Source organism: Hevea brasiliensis, chromosome 9 (genome assembly GCF_030052815.1).
Source record: "Hevea brasiliensis isolate MT/VB/25A 57/8 chromosome 9, ASM3005281v1, whole genome shotgun sequence".
Classification (NCBI taxonomy): domain Eukaryota; kingdom Viridiplantae; phylum Streptophyta; class Magnoliopsida; order Malpighiales; family Euphorbiaceae; genus Hevea; species Hevea brasiliensis.
This window is the reverse complement of record NC_079501.1, coordinates 16403033-16423902: the sequence shown is the minus strand read 5'-3', so window position 1 is coordinate 16423902 and position 20870 is coordinate 16403033. Positions and strand designations below refer to the sequence as shown.

The following is a 20870-nucleotide window of genomic DNA, read 5'->3' as shown; positions in this document are numbered from 1 at the left end:
AACAGAGATTAACTATAATTTTAAATTTTGCAAAAGAATAAATGAGTCAAATTAAAAAATGAGAAACTAATTAATTTTAAAAAATGAAATTAGATAATTAATTTTTAGTATGATATTAATTTGGAGTGCCAACTCTATTTTTAATATGATAATATGGATGGAGTTTAGAGGGCAACCAACGAGCAACGACAGTTGACAGCTCAACAGAAGGAAGTAAATTTAGCTAAACGCACCTCATTATACCAAAGGAGAATCACCAAAACATGCATACAAAATCAAATCTTTAAATTCAGAGCATTTGTAGAAAACCCTCAGTCTCTCACTGGTAGCTTGTGAAAACCACCCAAGAAATAAAGAGAGCAAATTTCTAGTCAAAAACAAAACCCATTACTCCCACTTGGTACTTCTAATTCTCTTACTCAACGCTCTTGATCTTTTCTTTCTCTTCTGTCTTTACTCTTCACTTCACCCATCTTCTATCTTATCTTTTTTCATACATCTTAACTTCACCCACATTCAATAACTTGCTGAAAATCCACCTAATGGGTGATCTCATCGATTTTTCGATGTCTTCTCTGCTTCTGCTGCTGCTTACGTTGGCGGGCTTGTTTCTGATAAGAGTAGAATCGAAGACCTATTGGCAAGACGTTGAGGTTTTGAAAGAGCTTAAAAATGGGCTTGACCCAACCTCTGTTACTCCTGGCTCCTGCTTGAGCTCTTGGGACTTCTCTGTTGACCCTTGCGATAATTTATTCAGTGACCGATTCACTTGTGGGTTTAGGTGCGATCTTCTTGTCTCCAGCATGAGTCGAGTCACCGAACTCAGTCTTGATCAGGCTGGTTACTCTGCTTTGCTTGCTACCATTTCTTGGAATCTGCCTTATTTGCAGACTCTAGACCTGTCAAGCAATAATTTCTATGGCCAAATTCCTGAGTCCCTCTCCAACCTCACTCGGCTGAGCCGACTTAGCCTTTCAAGAAACTGGTTTTCTGGCCAGATACCCATGTCCCTAGGCTCACTCGCTAACCTCGAGGAGCTATACCTCGATAACAACATCCTTCAAGGCACAATTCCTGCAAGTTTCAATGGTCTAATGAGCTTGAAAAGGCTCGAAATTCAGTCGAACAAGCTATACGGTGAGTTTCCCGAGTTGGTTTCTCTGAAAAACCTCTATTTTTTAGACGCTAGTGACAACGCTATATCTGGTGAAGTCCCGGCTACGCTCCCATCATCTCTGGTTCAAATCTCCATGAGAAACAACAGTTTAGAAGGTGCTATCCCAGAAAGTTTCAAAAACCTGGGTTATTTACAAGTACTGGATCTAAGTCACAATAAACTGAGCGGTTCAGCCCCTTCACTTCTCTTCAACCACCCATCTCTTCAACAGCTCACTCTCTCCTTCAATTACTTCACCACCGTACAGTCACCAGCACCGATTACTCCTTCAACCACCATCCAGAGTGAGCTGATAGCCATTGATTTAAACAACAACCAGCTTCAAGGGTTTTTACCCTCGTTTCTGGCCTTAATGCCAAAGCTCTCTGCATTATCACTGGAGAACAACAAATTTACAGGGATGATACCAACCCAATTCGCCATTAAAACAGCAGTCCCCGGATCCGGAATCTCGGCGTTTGAGAGGCTGCTGCTGGGAGGGAACTACTTGTTTGGACCGATACCGGTGCCGTTAATGAAGCTGAAAGCAGGAAGTGTGGATGTGAGACTGAACGATAACTGCTTGTACCGGTGTCCAGTTACCTTGTTTTTCTGTCAGGGCGGTAAGCAGAAATCGTTAACGGAGTGTAAAAGCTCTAGCCCCTTTATTCCCTAAACAAATCCTATCTCTTGTTCTTCTCGCTATTAATATGATCTATTGCTCCACGTGAGATTTTCTTTTTTTTATTTATGTATTTTTATTTTATCCTAGCTTTATTGCTAAATAAATTTTATTTTGATAATAAAATTAAAGTACTTAAATAAAAATTATGAAATTGAAATTCATCATTATTTATTTATATATTTATGTTTCATATGATTTTTATTGTTTCATATGATTTAATTTTTTATCTGCTTGTATTTTCATTTTTATCAATTTCAATTATAATTATTATATATGATTTTTTGTAGTAAAAAATTTATAATTCCCCTCAAAAATTTTATATAACAATACAAATTAAAGTCAAAAGCATATATTTAATGAGAATAAAAAAAATGAAAGATTTGCATAAGCTAATATAACGATACTTATTTTTTATATAGAGATTGAGAGAATGAAGAGATGTTTGTAGTCACTTAATAAAGTAAAATTAAATAATATAATAATATTTATTAGTTAAATAATTACTTTAGAAAAAAAAATTAATAATAATAATAATAATAATAATAATAATAACAACGTGTTTTACTCTTATATATACGGTGAATATAAGGAAACTCTTATAAGATTTTGAGTAAAAAATTATTTGTGTTTGGTCTTATTTATTGGAAGAATTATGAAAATAAATAAATTTTTAATCACTTAAATATCATATTATTCTATAATTTTAAATGAGAGTTTAATGATAATTTTATTTTTACAAAGCAAATTTTATTTTATCAATAAATATCATTAAATAAACTATTAAAATCCAATCTAATGATATAAATTATAAATAAAGGGAGTTAAAATTAAATATTTATATAATTAAATATAAAAAAAAATTATTTTAACGCTTGGCAAAACACTCAATAATTACCTGGTGTATGATCATTGTTCTCTTCTCCATCATATATAAGTTGGAGGATAGTGTAGTCTAGGATGTTCGGTTCCGATTCGGCTCAAGGTTTGGTTAGGAATCAGAATCGAATAGAATTGAAATTTCGATATGGTTTTAGTTCAGTTTTAATACGATTCTGGTTCGGTTCTTAGTGAAAAATAAGTGTTGACCCCGTGTAGCTCAAATGAGTATTGATTTTGATGATAACAAAACTCAACTAGAATCTATCTAACTTAATTTCAAGTAATGTGTATATTCTTTCTCTTATTTATAAAGAATCCTTGAGGTTGCATCTAAGGAGGAAGGGCACTCAAAGGCATCTCAAGATGAATCTAAGTTGAGAAAGAACAAGATTATGAAAGCTAAGACTCGAAGTAAAGGTATGAAAGTCATAGAGTTATGAATTGAGTCTTAAGACTTGTGTAAAAAGAAGAGATGAACGTTTTAGTCAATTGAAGCTCAAAATTAATTTTTCTTTCAATTATTTTATAAAATTTTCTCTCATCATGATCTTGGATATTACTATTAGAATATATATTTCTCTTAAGGTCTAAATTAGATTTTAAAGATTATAATTTGAAACATGTATCTGGTAAATTAGTTTGCTAACTTGTTTGCTAACTAGTTTACTACTATTGCAAAAAATTTCATTAGTTTGCTAAATGATCAGAGTTACTCTACTTCGTACAAAAATACAAAATAACGACTATTTTGCCTAGAACATAGTGTATAACATTTCAAAAAGGTTTCAAACAGTCTAAAATGATTTGAGACTATAAATACACTTTTTTTACTTTATTTTACACTTGATGAAAGCTTACAATTGCACTCCAATCTTGATTTTTCATTTATTGCTTTCATTCAAGAGCTTTAAAGTGTTTGAGCTATCATTGGTAAATCAACTCATCTCTTCTTTATAATTTGATTTGTATTGAGTGAGAGTGAGTGTTAAAATATTAAATTGTATTTAAGAGAAGTTGTACAAGCACCTATTGAAGCTTGTGAGTGTGAGTGCTTTAGATAGCACTTGTTAATGGTTCAAGCTACCTTGGTAAAAGCTTGGTGTTTCAAAAGTTGTAAAGGGCTTTTGGTCTTTTGCCTTTAGAAGAGCAAATAGTGGAGAGAAGACTCAAAGAGGGTTCTTTGAGAGAGTGGATGTAAGCTAATTAAGCCGAACCACTATAAAAATCATTGTGTTTGATTTCTCTAACCTTAATCTCTTTACTTTTATGTAATTTAATTTCTATGCATGATATTGAATGTTGATTAAGTAGATTGAGTTGATATACTTGAAGATATATTGAGTAGGTTGAGAAATTAGTTGAATATTTTGTCATGCATATTATGTAAAAAATTGCTATAAATATTGATTGAGGCTTGAATTGCAATTTATGGACATATTCTTGAAACACATATCACTTTCACTATATATAAAGGAGAACCTAGTTGAACAAAGCCATAATTTTTCATTAGGCTACAAGTAAGGGCCGAAAAATTATTTAAAGTTCAATTCACCCCCCTCTTGGACTATTTTTGGGACAACGAATTGGTATCAGAGCTTGTCTCTCTTGCTTAAGGTGTCACAACCTTGGAGTGATCCCCAATGGCTCGTTCATCTAGCAACACTGTCGGTATACCCGCACCTTTAGCTGAAAGCTACTCAATTACTAGACCACCACTCTTCAATGGCACTAATTACTCATTTTGGAAAGTCAGAATGAGAAATTTCATACAATCTGTAGATATTGATGCATGGAGAATTATTAAAAATGGTCCATATGTTCCTCAAAAAAATGGTCAAGAAAATACTAAAGTTCCTAAAAATGAAGATGAATATGATGACAATGATTGGAAGAAAATTTTTGTAAATGCTAAAGCTATTAATATTTTGCAATTCTCACTTGACCTTAATGAATACAATCGTGTTTTCAGGATGTCAAACTGCTGAGAAAATTTGGGATAAGCTTGAGGTCACTTATGAAGGAACGGATGTCGTCAAGGAATCCAAAGCAAACCTCCTTATCCGAGATTATGAGCAATTTGAAATGAAGCCAGGAGAATCAATTGCGGATATGAGTACAAGGTTTACGGATCTTGTCAATCTCCTCAAAGCAATTGTTAAAAGATTTGAGGAAGCCGAACTTGTGAAGAAAATTCTTAGATCACTTCCAAAATCTTGGGAAGCAAAGACTACGGTTATCCAAGATACCAAGGATTTAAAACATTCACCTATAATGAACTCATTGGATTCTCATTGCACATGAGATGGTATATAAGAAAGATTAAGTTGAAAATGAGCAAAAGAAGAAGAAAAGTGTTGCTCTCAAATCTAATAAGGATGAAGAGAAGAAGAAAGGGGTTGTACTTAAAGTTGACTCAAGTGACGACTCAAGTGCTTCAAGTGATGATGATGATGAAATGGCTATGCTTGCAAGAAAATTCAAAAGAGCTTTCAAGAAGGGAGGAGGTAAATACAAGAAATTCTTGAAAAAGTATACTCCCAAGGATAAACATTTCAAGGAATCAAAAGAAGAAATTGTATGTTATGAATGTCACAAATCGGGACATATCAAGCCCAAATGTCTATTGCTCAAAAAGAAAAAAGGAAAAGAAGACAAAAGCAAGAAAACTATGAAAATTGTATGGAGCAACAGTGAAGAATTTTCAAATGATGAATCAAGTGACAAAGAGACTGCTCATCTTTGTATGATGGCATTTGAAGAGAGAGTCAAAAGTTCACAAAAGGAAGAAGAAAGTGATAATGAGGTAAATTCTCTTGAACCTCCTAATGTAGAGGAACTTGAACTTGCATTTGCTAAAGTATACGATGAGTATAGAAACTATAAGAGAAAATGCACTAAAATGAACTTAGAAATTAAATCATTAAGATCACAAAATATTACCATGTCCAATGTGTATAAAGAAAATTAATTTTACAAAGGACAAATTACTTTGTTTAAAGAGCTAGATTTGGAGTTGAAAAACTCAAAAGAAACCTGTGAAAAGCTCATTGAGAAAAATAAGGTTCTTGAAGCTAAAATAGAATCTTTGACAAATGATTTGGCAAAATTTACAAAAGGAAAAGAAACTCTAAATGTACTTCTTGGAAACTAAAGAATTTCAAATGAAAAATATAAAATTGGTTTTGACTGTTTCATGAACTATGGTAAATACAAGAATCATTTCATTAAAGCATCTACATCCTCCTTGCCTAATGTCACATGTTATTATTGCAATAAAAGAGGTCATATAATTAGTTCTTATGCACTTAGGAAGGGTTTTCTTAAGGTTAATAAGGTATGGGTGCCAAAGGGAACCTTACCTAAAGTCACTAACCCCCAAGGACACAAAGTTGCTTGGGTACCTAAAGCTAAATGATTAAATTTTAGGTTTGTTTCAAAGGGATGAAAGAAAGTGAAAAATGGTATATAGATAGTGGTTGTTCAAAACACATGACCAGTGAAAAGGACATGTTTTCAAAAATCACAATGGTAGATGGAGGACATATGAAATTTGGAGATAAAGGAAAAGGAAAAACAATTGGAAATGGCACAATTGGAACCAAACCTTGCATTGAAGATGTGTCACTTATTGAAGGTTTGAAATACAACTTGCTAAGTGTAAGCCAACTTTGTGATAAAGGTTTTGAGGTAAAGTTCACTTCTTCTCATTGTACAATCAATAACTTAGATAATGACACATTGTTCATTGCCAATAGATCTAATAATGTTTACTTGCGTGACATGAATAACTTTGAAACTAATCATGGTACATGTTTAGTATCTTTTGATAATTTTAATTATTTATGGCATAAAAGATTAGGATATGCAAGCATGCATACACTCTCAAAATCGTCTAAGAAAGAACTTGTTAAAGTTCTTCCTAAGATTAACTATGAAAGTGAATTTCAATGTAGGGCATGTGCACTAGGAAAGCATACTAGAGCATCTTTTAAATCTAAAAATATTGTTTCTACTACTAGGCCATTAGAATTGCTTCATCTTGATTTGTTTGGACCCCTGTCTCCTGCTAGTCTTGGTGAGAAGACATATGCTTTAGTTATTGTTGATGACTATTCAAGATTACATGGACATTCTTCCTTGCTCACAAAGATGAAACTTTTGAGAAATTCACCTCTTTTAGTAAAATAGTTCAAAATGAAAAAGGTTTTTGCATCACATCTATAAGGAGTGATCATGGAACTGAATTTGAAAATCATTTATTTGAGAAATATAGTGATAAACATGGAATCAACCATAACTTTTCAGCTCCTAGAACTCCACAACAAAATGGGGTTGTAGAAAGGAAAAATAGGACTTTGCAAGAGATGACTAGAACCATGTTGAATGAAAATAATTTGCCAAAATATTTTTGGGCTGAAGCTATTAATACTTCTTGCTATGTGTTGAATAGAATTTTGATTAGACCAATATTAAAAAAGACCCCTTATGAGCTTTGGAAAGGAAAAAAATCAAATATTTCATATTTCAGAGCATTTGGATGTAAGTGCTATATCTTAAATAACAAGAAGGATAACTTGAAGAAATTTGATGCTAAATCCGATGAAGGAATATTTCTTGGGTACTCAACAAAGAGTAAAGCATATAGGGTGTTTAATAGAATAACATTAGTTATTGAGGAAACTATTCATGTTTTGTTTGATGAGGCTAACCCTTATATTAGAAGGAAATATGTTGTTGATGATAATAATGAGCAGGTGTTTAGAAAAGAAAATGTAAAATCAAGTCAAGAAATTGAACAAAATAATGACAAAGTTGAAGAAACTCAAGGAGATACCACAATAGATGTCCATAATGCCAACAATGATCAAATCAATGAAGAAATGCCAAATTTGGAAGAATTACAAGTGTATGAGCCCCAACATGAAGATTTACCTGAATGGGGATTCCATAGAAACCATCCCAAAGAAGACATCATTGATGATCCATCTCAAAGGATCATGACTAGAGCACAATTGAAAAAATATTTTAGTAATGTTACCTTTGTTTCATAAATTGAACCTAAATGTTTTGAAGAAGCTCAAAATGACGAAAGTTGGATTCTTGCCATGCAAGAAGAACTTAATCAATTTGAGAGAAACAAGGTTCGGAATTTGGTTCCTAAACCTAAAAATCATTCAATTATTAGTACTAAATGGGTTTTTAGAAACAAAATGGATGAAAAAGGCAATGTTGTTAGAAACAAAACTAGACTAGTAGCTCAAGGCTATAACCAAGAGGAAGGTATTGATTTTGATGAAACCTTTGCTCCATTTGCTAAAATTGAAGCTATTAGAATGTTGTGTGTCTCTGCATGTTACAAGGATTTTATGCTTTATCAAATGGATATTAAGAGTGCGTTTTTAAATGGTTATATTGATGAGGAAGTGTATGCTGCACAACCTCCGGGCTTTGAAAATCATGAGCATCCAAATTATGTTTATAAACTTACTAAAGCCTTATATGATTTAAAACAAGCTCCCAGAGCATGGTATAAAAGGCTTAGTAAGTTCCTTTTACAAAATGATTTCCAAAGAGGCAAAGTGGACACAACACTTTTTGTTAAAAAGCATCCTAATGATATGTTCATTGTGCAAATATATGTCGATGAAGAATCTCTTTGCAAGAAATTTTCTAAGATTATGCAGAATGAATTTGAAATGAGCATGATGGGAGAGCTCACATTCTTCCTTGGACTTCAAATTAAGCAAATGAAAGATGGCATCTCCATAAATCAATCAAAGTACATCAATGATATGTTGAAGAAATTTAAAATGGAAGATTTAAAGAGCATTGGCACTCCTATGAGTTCAACAATTAAAATGGACAATGATTAAAAAGGTAAAGAAGTAAATACAAAGCTTTATAGAGGTATGATTGGCTCTTTCTTGTATCTTACTGCATCTGGACTAGACATACATTTTAGTGTTTGCTTGTGTGCAAGATTTCAATCATGTCCAAAAGAATCCCATCTAAGTGCAGTTAAAAGAATTTTCAAATACCTCATTGGTACACACTCAATTGGTTTATGGTATTCAAAATGTGAATCATTCGATCTTGTTGGTTATAGTGATTCAGATTTTGCTGGAAGTAGATTGGATAGAAAAAGTACTTTTGGTATTTGTCAATTTCTTGGTTTTGCACTAGTTTCTTGGCACAGTAAGAAATAAATTTCAGTGGCTCTGTCTACAGCTGAGGCTGAATATATAGCTGCTCGTAGTTGTGTTGCTCAAATTTTATGGATGAAACAACAATTGGAAGATTTTGGTTTAAATTATAATATTTTTCCAATTAGGTGTGACAACACAAGTGCCATAAACTTGATCAAAAATCCAGTCCAACATTCAAGAATAAAACATATTGAGATTAGACATCATTTTATTAGAGATCATTTCAAAATGGAGATATCAAAATTGAATTTGTTGCTTCTAAAAATCAACTTGCAGATATTTTTACAAAACCACTCAATGAGGAAACCTTTTGCAAAATTAGAAGGGAAATTGGCATGAGTGAACCACTTGCTTAAAATTAATTAGTATAGATTTAATATATTTGGATATTGTCTAATTTGTGAGTAATTTGTTATGATATTAATTTGCTAAGAAAACTCTATATAATAGTAGCTAACTTATTTTTGTACTCGTAAAAATTAGTTTACTAAGTTGTATGCTACTGTTGCGTGCCTAAAATTAGTTTGTTGTATCGTGTGTTGTTCAAAATTTAAGCCAAAAAGTGTATATGCTTAGAACTCTCTACGCGCCAATCAATTTACTTACTCATTTACATTTTTTTTTTCTATATCATATATATATATACATATATATACATTAAAATAAAAATAAAATTCAAATAAAGTAAACTAGAAGAGGGAAAGCGCGGGACTCAAGAAAAATCAATTTTACATCCATTGCTACACGAAACCTCAGCCCTTCAGTCTCTTTTTTCTCGTCATACCCGACTCCTTTCTCACCTTCTTATCGGTTCTCGGTACTAATCTTACCCATTTTATTATCAAATTTTTCTTCATTATACCGACCCATCTTTTTCGAGCGCCTCTCTCACTCTCTAATTCCTCATTCATTCCTCATTGTGTCGAAACCCATTTTTCCCGATTCCTCACTATTTCTGATTGGCCATTCATGGCTCGCACCAAAAGAAACTAGCTACAGCCTCATCATCCTCCTCTTCATCTGAAGAACTCCCTGTTGCTGCCTTAAAGAAGAAATTGAAAGAAAAGAGGAAAACACCAGTAACTGATTCCAACAGCGTATCTTCTGACCCATCTGAGGAAGTTGAACTTGCGATGACGGCACCAAAAAGGAAAAGGGGAAGGAAAGTGTCACACCTTACCCCTCTGTAAGGCATAACATGATCCCGTAGAATACCTAATGAACTACCGAACTTAATACCTAATGAACTACCGAACTTCACCTACCGATAACTCATTAAGTACCCTACAAGGGATTTTAAAACAATTTTCTTATCTTTGACTAGTGGTGAGCATTTCTAACAAGTATTTAGAACATTTAGTTGAAATTAAAACTAATTAATATTTTTTGCCATTTTAGTTTTCCCTAAATCTTATAAAAATTTTGACAGAGTTTCCTCTGTATTTTGAGAAAACCGTTCTTCGAATACCTGTAAAAAGCACTTCTAAAAAATTTTTTTCTCAACAGCTGCTTCAATTTAATACTCAATCTCAATCAATTTCTCAAATTCACAAGTTCAATAATTCCTTCAAAATACTGTCCCTCAATATCATTTATTCATATTCCATTCAAGATAAACAATTTATATATTCATCATACTAAAATTTACATTCAGAAAGTCCAAACTAAAATTTATTACAACTTTTATACAAACTTTGTACAAGCTGCTCAAGACCCATGTACATGTCCATACATTTATGTGCAATATATACATTAAAAGAAATATTTACAGTTAGGGTATAAATTATACCCGAAAACTTTAGGCTGGTAGCTTCTCACACCTCAGCAGCTCAATCTGCTGCTCCTCTAGTCTCTCAGATCTGCGGCAAAGAATAAAAGCTATCACGAGTACTAGGATTCAGTGGTGCACAATATACTAAAATAATCTTTATGCAAAACTTAAAGCACATTCATTCAAAAATTTGGCTAAACATGAAAATTAAATACAATCATGCATTGTGAGATTTTACATGTAAACCAAGTTCATTTCAAAGTATCAAAACACATTTCATAAAACCCACAGTTAGATCACGCCATTCGAAACAAATAGAATCTCAATAGCCAGAGGCTAAAGAGAAATCACATGAATCTCAATAGCCAGAGGCTAAAGAGAAATCATATCACAAGGCTAGCTAGCTCAAATATATGGATATCCATTCACATCCTCTTCTACTGGCACACCTCAACACTTCTCCAGAGAAGGAATCAAAATTCGAAACTAATTACCCCCACTAGTCGTGCTAGTGAGGTGTTCAAATATGTGGTCATGACACTGTGGTTTCAAAACTTATCTTAACAATTTGCTAAACATTGTCTTTTCAAATATACATAATAACTTTCAACAGTTTAGATCAAACATCATAAGAATGCCATAATCCAATATTTCATATTATTCAAAACGATATGCAAAAGATGATTATAAAAGTATATGTTGTGCACAAACCTCAAACGAGTCGCCTGTTGGCCTTGACTCGACTCCTCGGGTTCTGTCCCGGTATTCTTTTCCACTGAAACACGAAATTTTCCAATGTTTCAGTACTAAAACTTAAAATAAATCCAAAATAAACTTAACTTCACATTTACCTAGCTCTAACGTGTTAAATTCGACGTTCTCGAAATTTTGTGTTTCGGGTTACTATTCACTGCACTATTCAAGTCAAATTATTGACTTTCTAAGGCTTAATAGGTATGGGAACTCCAACTTCACCCACATACCACATTTTGGTCACCAAACTTGTTGGTTTTGGTCATTTGTTTAAAGCTTAGGTCATTTTGGCAAAATTGCCAATTTTCGGTTTTGGTTCTCCGAAGTTGTACTGTTCCATTGGTCGATCTACTGTTGGAATTTGACAAAACTTCCTTCATAGAAAATGTTCCTTATTGTCTTAAGTGTATTCTCATTTTTGGATCACCCCAATCGGAGTTTTGTAGCTCAAGTTATGGCCAAAATAAGTTTACTGTTCACGTGTACTGTTCATACTGAGATTTTGGTGCTGGAAGATTTTTGGTCCAACTTTGGTTAATAATTTGACCAAGTTAAGTTCATAATTTGGTCTCACTTTCTTCATATGAAATGTTGTACTATGTCTTAGGTTTCCATCGGTTCAAGAATCGCCTAAATCCGAGTTTTCTAGAGAGAGTTATAGCCATCTAAACATTGCTGCTCAATGAAAATTCTGCAGAATCTCAGTACAGTAAATTTAACTTTGCTCAATGATTTAAATGAGTTAATGGCCTAATTTGGGTTGGTGTTCTTCATGAAAGTTTTAGGTCTATATCATATCTAATTGCTGGTAAAATTTCAGGTCAATTTGACCTACCTAGCTCGAGTTATGACCAAATGAACAGTTACTGTTCATTTGGTCAGTTTAGTGCAGTGGCAGCCTGCTATCAATTCACTTTGGTCAATTGTTTCACCAAGTTTTGGTCAGTTTTTGGCCATGGTTCCTTAATGAAAATTGTGCTCTTTTATGTCTATTTTCATCTCCAATTGGTGGCATATCAATTGGACTTGTAAAATTTGAGTTTTGGTCCTTCAAAGTGGGTTTGGTCATGCTACCAGCAGCATGACCATTGACCTACGAATTTGGTTTAATTTCCTACCATTACCACACAAGTTATTTGGTCATAATTGACCATTATTTCACTTCACAATAGGTCCAACATGTCATTTATGCATTTCTCCAAAATTTTGCCTCAAAACCCTAACATTCAAACCCTAGCTCTTCCATCTCATGCATTTAATCACAACTAGTGCCCTTAACCTTAACCATTCAACTAATCAAAGCTTTTAAACTCATTCTAATGCATCAAATTCATGTAAATCATACTCCTCTCAAGCTGCCAGAATTTCAGTTTGATCCTTCTCCCATGTTTTTATTTCATTTCATAACTTCTAAGCTCATGTCAATTATCACACATGCATTTAAATGGAAGAATAAGGAGTTTAACATACTAACCTTGCTTGGAGGATTTTTAGGCTCCCCTTTCTTCAAGTCTTTCTTCTTTTTTTTTTTTTTTACTCTCTAATGCTCTCTCAACATGTAAGGAGAAATTTTTGTGTGGAGACTTTGTGAATTTATAGGTTAAGGTAGGGAAATTCAAGCTTTTATTCCCTTAACAATGGTGAAATATGGTGAAGGAGTGGGAAGAGAGGAATGGGACGGCAAAAGGGAAGAAAGAAGACCAAAATTGATTTTTTTTCATTTCTTTTCTTTATTTATTTTAGTGTATGGAAGACCACAAAAAGTCCAATTAAATAATTCACTTAATTAATTCTTTTATAACCTCACCTTTGACTTTTCTAACTTCTTTCTTTTTTTTTTTTTCTATTAGTTCTTTAATTTAATTCTTGATTCTGAAATTTTCTTTTCTCCGATTTTATTTGACAGTTAGGTCAGGAGTCAGCTCTCGGGGTCAATTGACCAAATTGCCCATCGCCGGTTCATCCCGGTTTGCAAATAATCCAATATTTCTTCCGGCTCCCTGACTTAATTATTTAACTGGCTTAACAGTTCTTTTTCATGATTTTCTCTTTTCCACTGTGTTCATAAGGGTCCTAAGGACCGCAGCGTCACTTTTTACGGTTCGAAATTTGAGTCTAAAACGACTTCGCAGTCGTTCCCGAGGAGGTCACTCATCGCTGTGACTCTTGGCTCGTTTAACCTCTTATGTTCTGTTTTTCTTATTTATAGTTAACTAATTAAACATTACTAATTATTTATGTTTATGGCTTCTCAAGTTGTCTTAGGTGTGGCCATAATCCCAATAATTGTCCGGACCGATATCGGTCACGGGAACAGTGAAATCTACCAGGCTATGCAATAGGGGTGTTACAGAAAGTGCGTGGGATTGACATTTAGTGCGAAAAGGGTGCTTCAAAATCATCGGGCTCTCTTGTTGACAAAGCGCTTCTAGACTGTAAGTTCATAACATGGGACAAATTTGATCAGGTTGATTTTCAATTTAAGGAACTCTTTGAATTTCAAGAATGACCGACTGTGTGTGGATGCGCTAATGTTTATTATCCTAGACTAGTCCAAGAATTTTATAGAACTTTAAAAATTGTCAATGAAGAAGACAGATTTAAGGTTTCTTTGAATGACAAAGTGTATGTGGTTTCTGTTGAGTTGATTGCCCATGCCATAAAATTACCAAATGATGGAAATAGAATCTCTGCTCATAGAGATGTTGCTAGAGTTCCAAGTTTTAATTTTACCAAATTTGAAAGTGAAGTTTTTCCTGCCAACACTGTCACTAGTGAAAAATCCACTAGCACTAAAGCCCTTCAGCACATTAAGATTATTCACAGTATGGTGAATTATATATTTTGTCCTAAATCTGGCAGCTATGGATATTTGAGTTATTTGGATATGTGCATCATGTGGCATATTGTTAACAAAGTGAGAATGAATTTGGCCTATTTGATTTTCAAAAATATGTGTAAAGCTTATGGAATTGGTAAATTACCCTATGCACACCTCTTAACTATCTTGTTTAGAGAATTGGATATAAATGTCTCTAAGGAGAGTTCTAGGGCAGATTTAATTGTGCTTAGAGAAATTCATTCTGATAATGATGGTAGAAAGAAACGTTTTGAAAAAGGTGGATCTTCTAAAGCCAAAGTTGATTCAGATTTCAAAAGTGAGATTATGAATGAGCTTCAAGGACTAAGAACATTTATTAATGAGAAATTTAGTACATCAAATCAGTCTATTGAACTTCTGAGGAAATTTATGGATATTTTTTATTACAAAGTAAGTCATTTACTTACTCAAAATAAGGAGTTAAAGAAACAGATTGCATATCTTAAGCAGGCACAGGGAACTGATTTTGCAACTAGAGTTGAGACTGATGCACATGCAGGTGATCCTTCTACTCATTATGGTAGTGCATTTGATCATGGTAATGTTGAGTGTGGAGGCACTGGGCTTGGTGAGTCTACTTCTGCTGTAGAGCATGACAGTGAACAGGTTGTAGAACCTGCAGTTGAACCTACTGTTGAGCATGATAGTGAACAAATTGTAGAACCTGTAGTTGAACCTACTGTTGAACTTGAAAGTGAACAAATTATAGAACCTGTAGTTGAGTTTACACAGAAGAAGGAAGATTCTCTAAAGGATCAGCAGGAGAGTGCTCCACCTAAACTTTCTACAGCTGAAGCTTCTTACGCTAAGAAGAGTAAGAAAAGAGTTAAGTCTATAGTGTCCAATCCATATCAGTGTCTGGCTGCTGCTCTTCAAAGCCCATATGATGAGGATGAATCATAGGAGCATGATTCTCATGATACTTTAGGTGTCCAAGTCTTTCAGCCACCTGTTGCCAAACCTTCCAAGAAGAAGATATTGCCTTTTAAAGCTGTTCGAAGGAGCAAAAGACTTAATGTTTAGAAAATGATATGCTTTTTTAGTTTACTAATATGTTTACTACTGTTGTTGAATGGCTTTTCAGTTTGCTACTGTTTACCTTACTGTTTTTCAGTTTGTGCTTACTTGGTTATTTTTGGATTAATATCTCCTGTTAATGGATGTGTGCTTTTGTTTTGGGAGAATGGATGTATGCTTATATTTTGAAAATGGATGTATGCTTATGTTTTAGAAGTGTGTATGCAAACTATTGTGGCTTATGTGTGCAAACTATTAAGTTTAACATTTTGCATATTGAAATTGTGGATATCTTATGAATATGTTTTGTAGCATAAATTCAGGGGAGTCTTGTATAGCTATTAATACTTTTATCTTTTAAACTTGTGTGCATACATTTAGGGGGAGTAATTTTCGCATACTAACATGCTTGGTTATACATAAACTTACGCACACTTTTATTTATTATTGATTGATGATTCAATTGAATTTTGTCATCATCAAAAAGGGGGAGATCGTTGACCCCGTGTAGCTCAAAATGAGCATTGATTTTGATGATAACAAAACTCAACTAGAATCTATCTAACTTGGTTTCAAGTGATGTGTAGATTTTTTCTCTTATTCATGAAGAATCCTTGAGGTTGCATCTAAAGAGGAAGGGTACTCAAAGGCATCTCAAGATGAATCCAAGTTGAGAAAGAACAACATTATGAAAGCTAAGACTCGAAATAAAGGTATGAAAGTCATAGAGTTAGGGATTGAGTCTTAGGACTTGTATAAAAAGAATAGATGAAAGTTTTAGTCAATTGGAGCTCAAAATTAATTTTTCTTTTAATTATTATATAAAATTTTCTCTTATCATGATCTTGGATATTGCTATTGGAATATATATTTCTCTTAAGGTCTAAATTAGATTTTTAAATATTACAATTTGAAACAGGCATCTGGTAAATTAGTTTGTTAACTTGTTTGCTAAAATATTAGTTTATTAATATTTTTGGTAAAATTATAGTTTGCTAACTAGTTTACTACTGTCGCAAAAAATTTCATTAGTTTGCTAAATGATCAGAGTTACTCTACTTCATACAAAAAGACAAAATAACGGCTATTTTGCCTAAAACAAAGTGTATAATATTCCAAAAAGGTTTCAAATAGTCTAAAATGATTTGAGACTATAAATACACTTTCTTTACTTCATTTTACACTTGATGAAAGCTTACAATTGCACTCCAATATTGATTTTTCATTTATTGCTTTCATTCAATAGTTTTAAAGTGTTTGAGCTACTATTGGCAAATCAACTCATTTCTTCTTTATAGTTTGATTTGTATTGAGTGAGAGTGAGTGTTAAAACATTAAATTGCATTTAAGGGAGATTGTACAAGCACCTATTGAAGCTTGTGAGTGTGAGTGCTTGAGATAGCACTTGTTAAGAGTTCAACCTACCTTGGTAAAAGCTTGGTGTTGAAAAAGTTGTAAAAGGCTTTTAGTCTCTTACCTTTAAAAGAGCAAATAGTGGAGAGAAGACTCAAAGATGGTTCTTTGAGAGAGTGGATGTAGGCTAGTTAAACCGAACCACTATAAAAATCAGTGTGTTTGATTTCTCTAACCTTAATCTCTCTACTTTTATATAATTTAATTTCTATGTATGATATTGAATGTTGATTGAATAGATTAAGTTGATATACTTGAAGATATATTAAGTAGGTCGAGAAATTAGTTGAATATTTTGTGATGCATGTTATATAAAAAATTACTATAAATATTGATTGAGGCTTGAATTGCAATTTAGGGATATATTCTTGAAACACATCACTTTCACTATATATAAAGGAGCACCTAGTTGAACAAAGTCACAATTTTTCATTAGGCTACAAGCAAAGGCCAAAAAATTGTTTAAAGTCCAATTCACCCTCTCTTGGACTATTTTTGGAACAACAATAAGAATCGAATCAAAGTATCAAAATAATTTTGATTCGGTATGATTCTTATCGGTTTGATACGGTTCTTTGGTTCAGTTCGATTCCTCAAGAACCGTGCACAGTCCTAGTATCACTGCCGAACTAAAACCGTGAAAATAGGATGTTGTATCTTCACTTATACGGATCGTATATATGATATCCATTTTGTTTTCTTTCAAAGAAAAATTGATATTTTATTATTTAAATTTTTCATAAAATTTAACACGTTAACTTTTATATGATATGCTTATTTAAATATAAAATATTGTTATTTTAAGAAAAATATAAAGTATTGTTGAATTCTGCTAATAATTAAAAAAAAGAAATATTTTACTTATAAAAAACTCAGAATATATTAGTTCAGATGTTTATGGGCTGATTTCCATAAAGGCCTCTATCATGCAGAGGTTGGTCCAGTATATCAGCCCATATACATCCCTTTTGGGTTAAAAAGGGAATAATGCGGTGAGCGTGGATCGAACACGCGACCTTCAGATCTTCAGTCTGACGCTCTCCCAACTGAGCTATCCCCGCTCATGGAGCACTTTGTTCATTATATAAATTTAAATCTATGCAATCAATTCATACCAATAAGCCTTGAAAAGTATTACATGGTCTAGATCATTTTGAATGTTTGAGATTGAATTATGTCTAATAATGGTTAAAAAATCATTAATAAATGCTATAACACTAACAATTCAATCTCTATTTCTCATTTAAGATTTGATGAAAGTTTAACAATCTACTCTCTTTTTTTTTCCCACTTAAGGCCTCTCAATGGAATTCTTGCTTCTGGTAAAAACAAAAAAAAGATATGTTTTAGTTTACTAATAGTGTATCAATGTCATGTTCCATGACCTTCAATGAGATTCATCATCATTACTCCAGGTCCTAAACTCCTAATGCTGTATCAGGAAAGGCATTGACTATTAAATAACTCATATCTAAATTACTTGTCAATATGGTCCCTCTAACTCCATCCTATGCTCATTACACAAGATGGCTTAGGACTTATGTCTATCCAAACTCCAACCCCAATGTGCATCCATCATGAAATTCCCACTTCATTCATCACCTCCTACTTACTTCCCACTAATTGCAAATAAAGGATTAATATCTCAAACACAGGCAACCAACTCCATCTCATAAGTGTTGCTTGTTCATCAAGGGTGATATATTCAAGCAAAATAGTTTAGACTCATTTAAATAAGGTTAAAGATTAATTAGGTAATCACTAATCATGTTGTTGGGCCTAGTCTTAATTAATTGATCAAAAATGGCATAATGTTTTACTGGGTTATGTCTAATGATGAATAACTCTCGCTAATAAGTGAATCTCCTTCATATCTTATTGATGAAAGTACTACAAGGAGGGCATTTTTATGGATAGTTTTTATAGAATTAAAGAGATGAAATTACTATAGTGCTAAAGAATTTGTCTATGATATCATTGCAATAAAAAAAAAAATGCTAATGGCAAGACAACTCACCAATCTTGGAAAAGCTCTACGAGTGGAAAGATGAATAGGTATAATATTAAAATAGTAACAAATTGGTCTCTTCTAACTAATAAATAATTTAAAAGGGCCCACAGATTCTTGTAAAACTTGGACGGAAGCGAGTGATGTAAAAAGCTTGAAAATACGCTGCTCAACATTTAGCAAAATTCTGGATCATTTATGTGCCATAATTGTAGAGCATTTTATTTGCCACATTATTACAGAAAGGTCACAGAATTCCTTTATGGAGATTCCTATGCATACCAAAACCTTCTCATTTGTGTTCCTTCTCTTCTTCTCACCATTAGTCTCCAAGGCATGCCACCCAGTTGATAAAGAAGCATTACTTGATTTCAAGCACAGAATCATCTCTGACCCTTCAGAACTATTGAATTCTTGGACAGTTTCTTCTAATTGCTGCACTTCTTGGGATGGTGTAGCTTGCGATGTTTCAGGGAGAGTAGTCAATGTCTCTCGCCCTGGTCTTGTTTCAGGCAATGACTTCATTGAAGACACATATATGAGTGGAACTTTATCCCTATATCTGGGAAATTTGTCTAGTCTTCAACTTCTAGACCTGAGTAATCTCAAGGACTTGAAGGGACCAATACCACGAGAATTTGGCAAGTTATCACAGCTTACTTATCTCTTTCTTGATTCAAACAAGCTCACTGGTTCAATACCCATGACCTTTGGGTACCTTTCTCAGATGAAGAAGCTGTATCTCAGTGACAATTTTATATCTGGTAGTGTCCCTGCATCAGTTGCCAGGCATTGGACATCTGTATCAGAACTTGGTTTATCAGGGAATTTACTGTCTGGGCCAATTCCCTCTACAATTGGGAAGTGGATCATGATAACCAAGATTGATCTTCACGGTAACAACTTTTCTGGTAGAATTCCTGCAGGAATTGGCAACCTGAAGAATCTGAAATTTCTTGATTTATCTGAAAACAAAATAGGTGGAAGCATTCCACCATCCATCGGTGGACTTTCTGAACTAATACTACTATATCTCAATGAAAATCATCTAACAGGAAGAATTCCTTCTTCCATATCTGGACTCACATCTATGCAATTCTGCCGTTTATCAGACAACAAGCTGACAGGTACTTTGCCACCATCAATAGGCCAGCTCGCAAGGATCCAAAGACTAATCCTTGAGAACAACAAGCTTACTGGGAAACTGCCTGCAACCATTGGTCATCTGACAACTCTTACTGATATATTCTTCTCCAACAACCATTTTACAGGCAAGATCCCTTCAAGTTTTGGCAATTTACTCAATCTTCAAACACTGGATTTATCAAGAAACCAACTCTCTGGTCAACTTCCACCTCAGCTGGCTAAATTACAGAGACTACAGACTTTGGATTTGTCATTTAATCCTCTTGGACTAGTTGAAATACCAAACTGGTTCCAGGAGTTAAAGCTTTTCCGCCTTATTTTGGCAAAGACTGGAATTGAAGGGCAGCTGCCACACTGGCTGGCTTCATCATCCTTATCTGTTCTTGACTTGTCAAGCAACTCATTATCAGGGGAATTACCTCATTGGATTGGTAAAATGACTAGCCTTTCATTTCTCAACTTATCAAACAATGGCTTTCGTTCATCAATTCCCGTTGAATTCAAGAACCTCTCCCTTCTGATGGATCTTGACCTTCATTCCAACAAGTTCACTGGCGGTCTGAATGTGATTTTCTCTAAAGAAGTCCAATACCCACTAGGCCATTTTAACTCCATTGATCTTTCCAACAATATGTTCTCTGGGGCAATTGAAGATAACATTGGAGAGAGACCTGCAATGGCTTCGATTACTGCTCTGATTTTATCTCACAACAAGTTGGGAGGTTCAATACCAAATTCAATTGGGAAAATGAACGAATTGCAGGTACTAAAGCTGGTAAACAATGGCCTGTCTGGGAAGATACCTGTGGAGCTTGGAGATGCCAAGAAGTTGTCAACGATTTTAATTTCAAGGAACAAATTGATTGGTGCTATACCTGAGAAGGTAATAAATCTGAACGAGCTAAAAGAGTTTGATGTTTCCAGTAACAGACTGAGAGGAAGGATCCCTACACAC

The 20870-nt window shown here is 33.6% G+C and overlaps 2 protein-coding genes and 1 non-coding gene across 3 annotated transcripts in view; 2 read left to right on the top strand and 1 right to left on the bottom strand.

Moving 5' to 3' along the window:
• Window positions 1-200: 200 nt before the first annotated feature.
• On the top strand, window positions 201-1887 carry LOC110639566 (probable LRR receptor-like serine/threonine-protein kinase At4g36180). The gene has a single exon (XM_021790569.2). It carries the CDS (start codon window positions 543-545, stop codon window positions 1830-1832), a length of 1290 nt encoding a protein of 429 aa, XP_021646261.2. The 5' UTR covers window positions 201-542; the 3' UTR covers window positions 1833-1887.
• Window positions 1888-17749: 15862 nt separating this feature from the next.
• TRNAF-GAA (transfer RNA phenylalanine (anticodon GAA)) lies at window positions 17750-17822 on the bottom strand. Its single transcript has one exon. It is a non-coding gene; the product is annotated as a tRNA-Phe (tRNA).
• A 1172-nt stretch (window positions 17823-18994) lies between these two features.
• LOC110639573 (LRR receptor-like serine/threonine-protein kinase FLS2) overlaps window positions 18995-20870 on the top strand; it is a 2092-nt gene continuing 216 nt past the window's right edge. Inside the window, exon 1 of the mRNA XM_058153169.1 lies at window positions 18995-20870. This exon is cut by the window's right edge and continues 216 nt beyond it. Within this exon, the coding sequence (XP_058009152.1) occupies window positions 19032-20870 (1839 nt within the window). The 5' untranslated portion in view covers window positions 18995-19031.